The sequence below is a fragment of the Pipistrellus kuhlii genome, unplaced genomic scaffold (assembly GCF_014108245.1).
Source record: "Pipistrellus kuhlii isolate mPipKuh1 unplaced genomic scaffold, mPipKuh1.p scaffold_m20_p_2, whole genome shotgun sequence".
NCBI lineage: Eukaryota > Metazoa > Chordata > Mammalia > Chiroptera > Vespertilionidae > Pipistrellus > Pipistrellus kuhlii.
The window spans coordinates 179,463,302-179,475,335 of NW_023425515.1; the positions used below are offsets into that span (position 1 = coordinate 179,463,302).

A 12,034-nucleotide genomic window follows, 5' to 3' on the forward strand; every position below is an offset into this window, starting at 1 on the left:
TGGGGACAGAGGAAAATTGGAAAGGCCACTTTCTGGTCCATGTCCCCACCACCTCTTGCCTCCAACATGGTCCCTTTGCTTCCACTCTTGTTCCCTACCACCTGTTCTGGGCCCAGCGTCCAGAGCGAGTCAGGTCAAGCTTCTCACCTGCTTGGCACACTCCAGCGTCTCTGTGATGCTCAAGGGATACAATCGGGACTCCTCACAGGGATGTAGGGCCTGTTCCTCTCGGATCGCATCCCACGCGTCCCAATTCTCACGCCTGTCGGCCACACTGACCTTGCGGTTCTGTGAACATGACAAGTTTATTCCTGTCTCAGGATCTGATGAACTCCAGTCATTCTAGGTTTTCTCTTGACTAGTTTCTATTCAGTTTTAGATTTTAGCCAGAGGAAGAAGCTATAGGTTTTGTAGGACCATAAATTTTATACAACTTTGGGGCCCTTTTTTGAAGAAAAGATATCAAATTACCAATACACAATTAGAGACAAGGACTAGGAAGGGGGCCCTGAAGCTCAAGCTTCCTTGGCTTTATGGCAACGAGGCCTCTGGTTTTGTGTATAGTCACCTCCTCCGAGAAACCTTCCCTGGTCACTTTATTTGAAGCAGCCCTCTAATCTAGCTTCATTATGCTACTACATTTATTTCTTGTGTTGAATTCATCACAATTTGAAATGGTATTTATTTATCTTTCTACTCATTTCTCTCCACTTCTTTCAACGTTTGAAGCTTCTTGAGTGAGAATTTGACGTCCGCTTCCTTACTTTTCATTCACTCTTCAACGCGTCTTAGGAAACTGCTCTCCCTCTGATCACTTGAGATAGGTTTCCGTGTTGCCATATTCAATATTTGCTCTTCTGTCTGCATTGTATTTGGTTGCCCTGTGACTTTTCACACCACTGGCCCCTGGCTCTCGCATTCTTGAAACGTTCTTCACTAGGTCTCCAGCAAGGCACTCCCTGGCTGTCTTCCCACCCCTCTGGCCACCTGTCCTTGCTCCCTCCAGAAGTTTCTCCTCCTCCTCCTCCTCCTTCTCTTCCTCCGGCATATCCTTTAATGGTGGTCTCTTCGGGGCTCCATCTTGGATCCTCCTGGATGCTCTGCAGGCACTCCAAATGTGATATGTCCTCAGCCGAATTCATCCTCCCACCCATGTGCTGTTCCTCCTCAGTGTTGTGTCCATGAAGATAGACAACACCCCGCCTCCAATCTCCAGGCCAGAAACCTGGCCGTTCTTCACTCCTCCCTTTCTATCACCCAGTATCTCACGGATCCCCTAAAAGGTCTCTGAGATGTTCTCTCTCCTCCTCATCCCTGTGGAGCCATTATCCTGGAGCTTTGGGGCCAGATGGCAGCGCTCCATCTGGCAGTGGGAAAGGTCCAGTAGCATAAAACGATGTAATTCAAGTCAACTATGTAACCCACAGTATGACTCGTGGGTGAGTTTTGTGGTTTTTAAAGGAAAACCCAATGGTTCATTGGAATAATGGAAGCTACATTTATGGAACTTAAACATAGACCAACCACCACCACCGCAGCAAATAGAGCAAAGCTTTTTCTCTCTCTCAACCAACCAAATCCCAGTTAGAACCAGCTGTTTCTCAAAACTCACCTGTGTAAGTATCTATAGGCTTCCTCCAGTGTTCCCACTGCCGAAACAGCTGCTGTTGGTTTCATGGAATCTTAGATGTAGCTCCTTGAAAAATTATTTTATGCAGAAAGAAAAAAATAAATGCTGCCGATTAATTGGAAGATGCGATTGATTTTTTTTTTTTTTAATGTGCAGAACGGGAGTCTTAGAATAGATGAAATCAGATAGTCCCTTGTTGGCCCTTCATTAACCAGAGTCCCTATGTCTTCCAGGCACGAGCAGGACCCGGTGACCGGGTGCCTTTTCCAAGCCGGCGCCATGGAGACGAACGATTCTTCTCGCGTGGACTCTGAGTTCCGATACACCCTCTTCCCGGTGTTCTACAGCGTCATCTTCGTGGTGGGGGTCATCGCCAACAGCTACGTGCTGTGGGTCTTCATCAGCCTGTACCCTTCCAAGAAGCTCAACGAGATAAAGATCTTCATGGTGAACCTCACCATGGCCGACCTGCTCTTCTTGGTCACCCTCCCCCTGTGGATCACCTACTACTACCACCAGGGCGACTGGATCCTCCCCGCATTCCTGTGCAACCTGACCGGCTGCTTCTTCTTCATCAACACCTACTGCTCGGTGGCCTTCCTGGCCGTCATCACTTACAATCGCTTCCAGGCGGTGACCCGGCCCATCAAGACCGTCCAGGCGACCACCCGGAAGCGCGGCATCTTGCTGTCCCTCATCATCTGGGTGTCCATCCTGGCCGCCGCCTCCTACTTCTTCATGCTGGACTCCACCAACGTCGTGCGCGGCAAGGCCGGCTCCAACGTCACCCGCTGCTTCGAGCATTACGAGAAAGGCAGCATCCCGGTCCTCATCATCCACATCGTCCTCGTGTTCGCCTTCTTCCTCGTCTTCCTCCTCATCTTCTTCTGCAACCTCATCATCATCCGCACGCTGCTCCTGCAGCCCGCGCAGCTGCAGCGCAACGCCGAGGTCAAGCGCCGGGCGCTGTGGATGGTCTGCACGGTGCTGGCCGTGTTCATCATCTGCTTCGTGCCTCACCACGTGGTGCAGCTGCCCTGGACCCTGGCCGAGCTGGGCTTCCAGGACAGCGACTTCCACCAGGCCATCAACGACGCGCACCAGGTCACCCTCTGCCTCCTCAGCACCAACTGCGTCTTAGACCCCATCATCTACTGCTTCCTCACCAAGAAGTTCCGCAAGCACCTGACCGAGAAGTTCCACAGCATGCGCAGCAGCCGGAAGTGCCCCCTCACCACCATGGACACGGGCACCGAGGTGGTCCTGCCGCTCAACCACGTGCCTGCCAACTCCCTCAAAAATTAGTCTCTGACCGAGGGGGCCCGGGCCCAGAGGCGTGGACAATGGACCTCGTGGCGGACGTGGGGGGAGAAGAGGTGTTGGCTGTGGTCTGGGCACATCTTCCCTGGGCGCTCGGGGCTGGTTTGACACGGAGGCTGCCTCCCTAAGGTGGGGATGACGGAAGAGCAGACTGCTAAAATCCCACACTTGAATGAGCCCCTTGAGCCACCTTTGGACACCCGCCAGAGTCAGCTTGGCTGGTGGCGTTAGCCAGGGGCAGACCTTGGGGACAGACTCTGAGCCGCCCAGGTCCACCTCCTGGGGCAGCATTCAAGTGACTAGGACCTGAGCTTTGGAGCAACCACTCCCTTTATCCCTGGAAAGGCAGAGAAGCGGGTGTGGGGGAAGGGTCACTCCCCTGGCAACGTGGCAATACCTTTGGGGCAGACTTTTGAGCTAGGATGATGCCCCCTCCCGCTGTCTCCACGCACAGGCACAAGGTCTTTGTGACACTTCTTAGGGTGGCTCTGTGGAAGCTTCGCCCAACACACCCAACACCTGCGTGGTGGCCAGAGAAGATAAAACGCGCACAGGCCAAACGCTAGGATGGGGAGCTTGTGTCCGGAGGCGTCTCCCTGCAGAGGTCTCGCTCCAGGCCTGGCTCGGCTCTGGGGGAGAGACAAAATCGCTGCATCCATCTGTCTGTGCAGAGACCTTGGTAAAGTACCTCCTGTTGGGCAGCAAAGGCCCCTCAAAGCGAAACTCTGACCATCCAGGGCACCACAATGCACAGCGCCTCCAAGGGACTGGGAGCTTAGGCTGGTTTCCCCGCTGCCTCTTTTTCCCTCCTAATTTAGCTTCTAGGAGGTGGGAGGAGCAGTTATGGTTTCAAGGGCCAGCAGGCATTGTGAATTCTTGGTGCAGAAGGGAAGTGTCCGCTTCTCGGCGATCTCTAGATGCCTGGTTGTGGTTTTCAGCAAATATATTCAAATGAGCCTCCTCTTGCACCCTGAGCTGAGTACCGCAGTCTGAATCTGGCAGCTTCAGACCCAGGGCTTGGAGAAGCCCTCTCTGGTTTCCAGGACCTTGTGGGCCTTTAAAGAAATCTTCTTCCCTCTCAGATAGTGTCCCCATAAAGTCGGGGCCCTTGTTTTCTGTCCACTGGGCAAGCACTGGATGAATGTAACTGCTTCCCAATGGACCAGTGACGTGCTTGGGTCCGCAATTGTAGCTGTGGGCTGGACTCACCTGGTGGTGACCAGGTAGTGCAGCCTGCTAGAGCTTTGGTGTCACCAAGACCCAGTTTCGAGTCTTGGCTTTGTCACTTCCTGCTGAGGGACTTTGAGCTGAATTTCCTACCTCATGGGGATGTTCTGAGCAGCGAGGTAAGTTGCTGAGTCAAAGACCTCTTGGCCAGGGTGCCTACTCATCCAGGTTTCTCTCTTTTACTGAGAACGTGTTCCCCTCCATCCTCCCATGGGAGTCGAATGGATGAGAGGTGGACATCTGGCTCCAGCTCGGCCAGTCAGGTTGTCTCTCTCAGGAATAAGTAGCAAGATTCAGGGATGCTGTTTCAGGCTCTGCAAGTCACTCACCTGAAGATATAGGAACTCTGGAGCTGTGAGTGTGCATGTGTGTGCGTGTGCATGTGTGTGTCTACACGTGTGTGTCTGTGTGTTGAGAGGATGGCGGAGGTGGCCACCTACGTGAGTGTGCTGGTACCAGAGGAAATGGGTCTGTTTAGAGCGAAGCTGGAGACGTGCAGAGCAGAGCAGAGACAGAGGCCCCAGGGACCTGGAGAGAGGAGGGGAGTGCTCCCAGGGGCCTGCCTGCTCCTCCTCCAGGCCAAGCCTTCGGGAGGCACAGCTGCACTCTTCCCTCTGGGGCCCGTGAGAGTTCCCTGCCAGGAGATCTTCTCTTCTCTTGCTTAAGCTGATCCGAGTCATTGATTACTTGCAACTAAATGAGCTCCGAATGAGATAAATGCTTACATGCTAAAACAGTGTTTCTTGAATTTCAGTGATTCGTGTACCCCCTTGAAGTTTTTACAGTGTCTATGTACCAGCTATATATTTACTCAATAAATATTTTTTCTTTAAATTGCGTCACTTTTTTTAAAACTTAAATTGTAAAAAAGGATCTTTATAACTAAACTAGAGGCCCCGTGCATGAATTTCATGCACCGAAGTGTGTGTGTGTGTGTGTGTGTGTGTGTGTGTGTGTGTACGCGCACGCGTGTGCCCCTCAGCCAGGCCTGCGCCCTCCCACAATCCAGTACCCCTCGGGTAATGTCCCTAGGCTTGGCTGAAGACAGGGCCTATGGGGGGCTTTCCTTCCCCCGGCTGCCTGCAGCTGGCCCTGCCCCTGCCCCATCATTGCTTACTATTTGTGAGGTGCTGCCCTCTCCCCCCTACCAGTCACCACCCTCTGTGGGTGACAGGCGTGGGGTGTGATTGCTTGGCTGGCCTGGGCCTCCCTCTTTGGGGCGATTGATTGTGGGGCTCCTTGACCAATCACCCAGCAGAGGGAGGTCCCACCCACCCGGCCAGGGTTCTGAAATTGATTGCTGCGCAGAAGGTGGCCTGGGCCTCACTCTTTGGGGCGATCAATCCTGGAGCCCCTCCCTCCCCCGTTGATCTGTGGGGCGATTGTGGAGTGATGGTGGGGCCCCCTGACCAATCACATCGCACCTGCTTTGGCTGGCCTGGCGCCAGTGCCTGTCATAGCATGGTTGTCCGGACGGTTGTTCTGCTGTTCAGTCATTTGGTTGATTTGCATATTACGTTTTTATTATTATAGATTGTGAACAAAAAACTAATGCCGCCTGCCAAACATAGAAGATAGATGTAAACGGAAAGCATAACTCTTAAAATAAACATGTTCTTGGTATCCTGTCTAAAGGCACCTCATACTCCCCAGGGACTTGCATGATGCACATTGGGAAACACTGCTGTGATGGGTATAAAGTGCACGGTGTCTGCATTCAGTAAGTGCTCAATAAAGAGTAAATCTGAGTTCTTTTCCGGCTTTTGCGGTGTGAGGAATCACAAACAGCAAAGTTTCCTGAGACACCCTGTACCCGGTGGTGTGGGGAGTTCTGCGCGGGATCCAGTGCAAACAATGGAAGTTCTGGAGACGGTGGAGCTGCAGATCAGCTTGAAGAACCACAAGCCTCAGGAGGACAAACTCGGGCACCTGCCCCACGTCCTCCACATGTGCGTCAGAGGCCCAGCAGCTCTGCAATGAGGTCAAGGCCGCGGATATCCCCCGCACGAACACCGAGGCGCTGAAGAAACTCAACAAGGGTAACAAACGAGTCAGGAAGCTGGCCAAGAAGTCTGATGCCTTTTTGGATTCAGACTCTCCGCTGATCAAGCAGATCTACGAATCCCGGGCCCAGGCCTGCCTCAGGCTAACAAGTTCTCTTCCTCTTGACCCACAGTGAGAACTTGGTGGTCAAAGTTGATGAAGGGAAAGCACAATCAAGTTTCAGATGATGAAGTCTGTTGGCCGTGTCTGTTGGCCATGTGAAGATGACAGATGATGAGTTTGTGTACAACATCCACTTAGCTGTCAATTTCTTGGTGTCATTGCTGAAAAAATACTGATAGAAAGTCTGGTCTTTGTATATCAACGGCACCATGGGCAAGCCCCAGCTGCAGGAAGGACGTGGCCATGGAGGGGGAAAAAATGAGGAAGATTTGTAATAATATGAACAATAAAGATTTATTTAAAAAAAAAGAAAAGAAATATTGATGAGAGAAAAATATTGATCAGCTGCCTCCTGTATACTCCCTACTGGGGATGTGCCCGCAACCAAGGTACATGACCCTGACAGGAATCGAACCTGGGACCCTTCAGTCCGCAGGCCGACACTCTAGCCACTGAGCCAAACCGGTTAGGGCTCTCTCTTCTTTTTCACTTAGCCCAGAATACTTCGGATGGGCAACCTTCCTAGAGGCCTTTAGGCAGAGTCATTGGCTTTCTTCTAACAGCACTTTAGGGCTGGAGGATCTAACTTTTTTATACCTTAATTTCTATGGTTATTGAAGTTTATCCATTTCAATGTCCACCTTCCCTTTCCTGGGGCAGGAATTGAATCTTGATCATCAGTGTATCTATAGTTTCTCAAAGAAGGCCTGGGATTGAGATCGGTCTATCTCCAAAGCTTACTGCTTTCCCAGGTGTAGCTTAACCAGACATATTGGCATTTACATGCACTTAGTTTGAAAGGGTTTAACAGACTCTTCAAGGAGAGGTGGAGAAGGAATTTAATAATACATATCCTTCCTAAATTCTAGGTTCACACTTAAGGGAAGATGTCAGTGATTTTCCGAGGATCAGAACATTTTGGAACCTGGTGGGTCCAATCAATCCCTTGATCTTCTAAGTGAATAAGGGACTCAGAGGGACCAAGTGATTGCAGGGAATATAGAATTGGCTGCGGTTCCATGTCTCTCAGTTCTTGCAATGGTGCCTGGGATTATAGGAAAAGTTGATTTGTGATTCTTTGGAAGAAGCATCACCGGTCAGGATTTCCACGTCATCTTCTAGGTCAAGAAGGCCTTATCCTGTATCCCCGCCCTGATTACAGCTTCCACCCCAGGGAAGTTCCAGTGAACTCAGAGAATGCTGTGCAGGCAATACCTGATCCCTTGAGATGAGTCATCGACTCGAGAGTGATAAGTGAGGTCACCATTGACTAGAACTGCGCATGTTTGTGCCTGTTTTTACTCATCTATGTTATATCTGCGCTTAAGACCTAAAGCTAAAAATAGGGATAATAAAACCCTCTTATAAAATAGCTGTGTTTTTTTTGTGTGTGCAAACTTGTATTTTTGTAATACAAATTATGCTTCCCCTAACATACTGCCAGGAAGTCAACCTTCCACCTCCCCAGTTATCCATTTATCAGTCTGTGCACCCATTTACCCATCCATCCATCCATCCGTCCACCCATCCAGGTACCCAACAAACATCTATGGAATACCATTTTGGTCCAATAACTATGCTAAGCACAGTTTTTATTTGCTGTCTCAGATCCTACATGAAAGGTAGGTGATCCCATCCCTGTAGAAAAGATAAAATAAATAAGGACCCGAGCTGACTGAGCCAGACGTGGCTGCCTCCCAGGTATGTGGTACAGAGGAAGGGAACTACTTTTTGTTGAGCCCCAGATATTTGCTTGCCACGTTCACAAATCTTATCGCACGAGTCCTCACAACCACTGTACAGAACTGACATTTTCATACCATTTTACAGATGGGGAGCTTGAGGCTCTGAAGTATTCTGTGACTTGTATAAAGATAAAAGAGCTAGAAAGTGGCAGAATAAAAAACAAAAAGCAAGAACACAGGGTGGGTGCAATTCCTTTATCTTACTAAGGGGAATATGGGACTCAGATCTGCCTTAGTACACATGGTCCCTTCCCTTCTCTCCTCCCCCCGGGTGATGGCACTCTTTCTCAAGCCCCTCTAGGCGCTGTTCCAGTGCTGGCTGTGCTGGGATGGGAGCCTCTTGAGGACAAGAGCAGCTGGCCAGGGGCCCTGCCTGGCGGTTACCAGCCTCCTGCTTGAGTTGGGGGCTCTTGTGCTCCCCATGCAGGCTGAAGTCCCAGCAGCAATGACTTCTTTCCAGGGTGAGGTTTCTGAGGTCCCTGAGGGAGGCCACTACCACAGGTGGATAGTGTATATGGATGCAGTGTTTTGAAACCTTTTGAGGCCAGAGTGTCATTGTCACTAAAGCTGGGAGGTGCATTAAGTGGCCACTCTGATCCTGACGTGTCTGTAAGAGAAGGGAAAGGGGTGAACACGGACTGCTTACTGTGTCCCAGACACCGTGCGGGGAACTTTTCACGTCATTACCTGTGGACAGAATGGACTCTTCCCTCGGTCTGAACTACTCCCCAACTCCCCCCGCCCCCTACTCCCCAATATCTGTATGGCTTATTTCCTTGACTCCTTCAAGGCTTTATTTAAATGTCCCCTTCCCAGCGAGGTCCTGACCACCTCATTAAAAACAGAAGCTTAGAGAGTAAAGTGACTCCTCAAGGCCAGAGTGCACGGCTGGGTCTGTCTGGCTCCTTGCACTTCCTGTTCTACACTGACTTCCTCTGTAGGCGTCCTTCATGATACACGTTGTGAAGGTCATCTTCCATCGCCCAGACATGAAAAGCAAGTATCAAAAAGGTGAAATGACTTACTCAACGTCACACAGGCAATAACTTGACAGAATTAGGATGCATAGGTCTTTTATTGCCTGCATTTTGCAAGACACTTCTCTTACATACTTTTTTTGTCTGAATGTTGTTTTCTCTTTAATCTCCATTCTCTAGGCACATCCCCCAACTGTTCTAGAGTGGTCAATATCATGGACTTTTTTGTATCCTTTTCTGTGTATGTTCATCTCACATTTACATAAAAGACATGATTTACATATATTGGGTGTCTCATCTCCCCCCTTCACCATTGTTTTTACAAGTTAACCATGTTGAAGTGCGTACACGTGGCTCATTGATGCCAACCTCTGCTCCATCACCCCCATCGGGTGCACCTACATTTTGCTTACCTATTCCTCTGGCAATGTGCACTTAGATTGCCTTCAACTCCCTTTTTTTTTTTATACACGATGCTGTGAGGAGCTGCTTTCTCATGTTTCCCTGTGGATCAATGTAAGACTATCTCTGGCATATATGCCCAGGAGTGACATTCCTAGGTCCTAGGTTACGCCTATACTTGATTGGGAGAAGAACTGACAATAACTCGCGTCTGGAATGGCTGCACTAGTCCACGTTCATTCCCAGTTACATGAGAGTTTCCACTTCCCCAATTCCCCACTCACCCTTGGCCTGGTTCAGCTTTCAAAATGGCTGGCAGGTGTGAGGTAAAAATCTTGCTGTTAGTTTGAATCTCTCCCGGGTCACTAATGGGTTTGTAATCTGTACTCATTAGTCATTTGAGTTTGAATTCTGACTCCGAAGCCTGCGCAGTGTCACGTGGTGACCAGGGGCCACGTTGCCAGGTTCAGCTTCTGTCTTGACCTAGTCTGTGACCTAAGGCAGACCGTTTAGCCTCTCCGGGCTTCTGTTTCTTCATCTCTAAAATGCGAATAGCTTTGCCTGGCCCACAGGGCTCAGTGCTTGAGCATCGACCTCTGAACGAGGAGGTCAAGGTTCGATTCCCAGTCAGGGCACATGCCTGGGTTGTGGTCTCAATTCCCAGGGTGGGGCATGCTGGAGGCAGTCGATCAATGATTCTTTCTTATCATTCATGTTTCTCTCTCTCTCTCTCCCTTCTTCTCTGAAATAAATAAAAAATATTAAAATAAAATGAGAATAGTTTTACTGTTCACATGATAGCATAATTTTCAGTATTTAAAGTTGTTTAGTGTCTGGCAAGGACTATGTACATAGTAAATGTTATGTTTCGTCCTGATAGGTTGTGTCCTTTTCCCTGCAGCCTCCCTTTTCACTCAAATCCACAACCTCATATCCCCTGCCCTGTTTCAAACAGTTCATATTAGACATGTGAAACTGTAAAAGAGAGGAGCAGAGCATGACTAGTCTGGCTTCCTTTTTATTTAACTTCCTGTGTCATTCTAAAATACATGCTGAGACTGTTTGAAGAATGGCCACGTGCATGAGTCAGAGGATTTTGACTTTTGGAAAGAAATAATGAATCAAAAGTTCCTTAAAAGAAAGGGTGGGACATCCAAGGACACTGTCCACGGGGTGAAAAGGCAACCAACTGAATAGGAGACATTTTTTGCAAATCATAGATCTGATAAGGGATTGGTATGCAAGAATATATAAAGAATTCCCACAAATCCACAGTGAAAAAAAATGATCAATTAAAAAACGGTTAAAGGATTTGAATAAATATTTCTCCAAAGAAGATATACAAATAGCCAGTAAACACATAAAAAGATACTCAGCACCACTAATCATTAGGGAAATACAAATGAAAACCACAATGAGATAAAATCAGAAAACAAATATTGACAAGGATGTGGAGAAATTGAAACACTGCACATTGTTGTTTGGAATGTGAGATGGTGCAGCTGCTGTGGAAAACAGTATGTGGTTCCTCAGAAACGTAAACATATGTGGACATACATGAGAAGAACTGAAAGCTGTAATTCCACTTGTGGACATACATGAGAAGAACTGAAAGCAGACATTCAGAGAAGCAATATTCACAACCGTCAAAGATAGAAGCAACCCAAGTCCATCAAGGAATGAGAGGGTAAACAAAATGTGGTAAGTACCTACAGTGAAATACCATGAACCTTAAAAAGGAAGGAAATTCTGACACATGTTACAACAGAGAGAACCTTGAAGACATTATGCTAAATAAAATAAGCCAGACACAAAGGACAAATACTGTCTGATTCCACTTACACAAGGTGCCTGGAGCAGGCGAATCCGTAGAGACGAACAGCAGAGTGGAGGTTGCCAGGCGCTAGAGGAGAAGGGAAACGAGATTTGTAGTTCAATGGGCACAGGGTTTCAATTAGAGACATTTCAAAAGTCCTAGAGATGGAGGGTGGTGACGGTTGTACAACAACGTGGACACATTTCATGGTGATAAACTGTACATGTAAAAATGGTAATAATTGTAATTTTATGTTCACACACACGCAAACTTTTTTTCTTAATCCTCACCTGAAGACTTTTCCATTGATTTTTAGAGAGAGCGGAAGAGAGAGGGAGACACACATAGAGAGAAACACTGATGTGAAAGAGACACATCAGTTGGTTGCCTCCTGCACAGCCCGTTGGGCAGAGGATAGAGGTACCTACCCTGACAGGAATCAAATCCGGGATCCTTCCGTCTGCAGGTCAACTCTCTATCCACTGAGCCATACTGGCTAGGGCCATACACAAACTTTTTAAAAAGAGGGAGGATAGGGTAAGAAGAAGTGAGGTGAGAAGAAATTCAGGCTCTCAAATGAGCCTTTTTCACAGTAGGTCCATCATGTTCAAGGTGGTGTTGCCTTGAACTGATTCAATAAACTCTTCTTGAGTTACTGGGGGTGAAGAAGCTTAGTCAATACAATTCTATACGCGTGATATTTTTGGTATGTGTGGCTGTCTGAGGCAGCATGGCCCTGAGAAAAGAGAAT

The 12,034-nt window shown here is 48.6% G+C and overlaps 1 protein-coding gene and 1 pseudogene across 1 annotated transcript; both read left to right on the plus strand.

The window, feature by feature from the left end:
• Positions 1-1,738: 1,738 nt before the first annotated feature.
• PTAFR (platelet activating factor receptor) lies at positions 1,739-5,061 on the plus strand. The gene is made up of 2 exons (XM_036446691.1): positions 1,739-4,093; positions 5,049-5,061. Exon 1 carries the CDS (start codon positions 1,853-1,855, stop codon positions 2,933-2,935), a length of 1,083 nt encoding a protein of 360 aa, XP_036302584.1. The 5' UTR covers positions 1,739-1,852; the 3' UTR covers positions 2,936-4,093; positions 5,049-5,061.
• A 252-nt stretch (positions 5,062-5,313) lies between these two features.
• LOC118723889 lies at positions 5,314-6,561 on the plus strand (annotated as a pseudogene).
• Positions 6,562-12,034: the final 5,473 nt, after the last annotated feature.

Excerpts from the sequence above, each read along its gene's own strand:
- PTAFR (XM_036446691.1), top strand. The coding sequence starts at position 1,853 with ATGTCTTCCAGGCACGAGCAGGACCCGGTGACCGGGTGCCTTTTCCAA.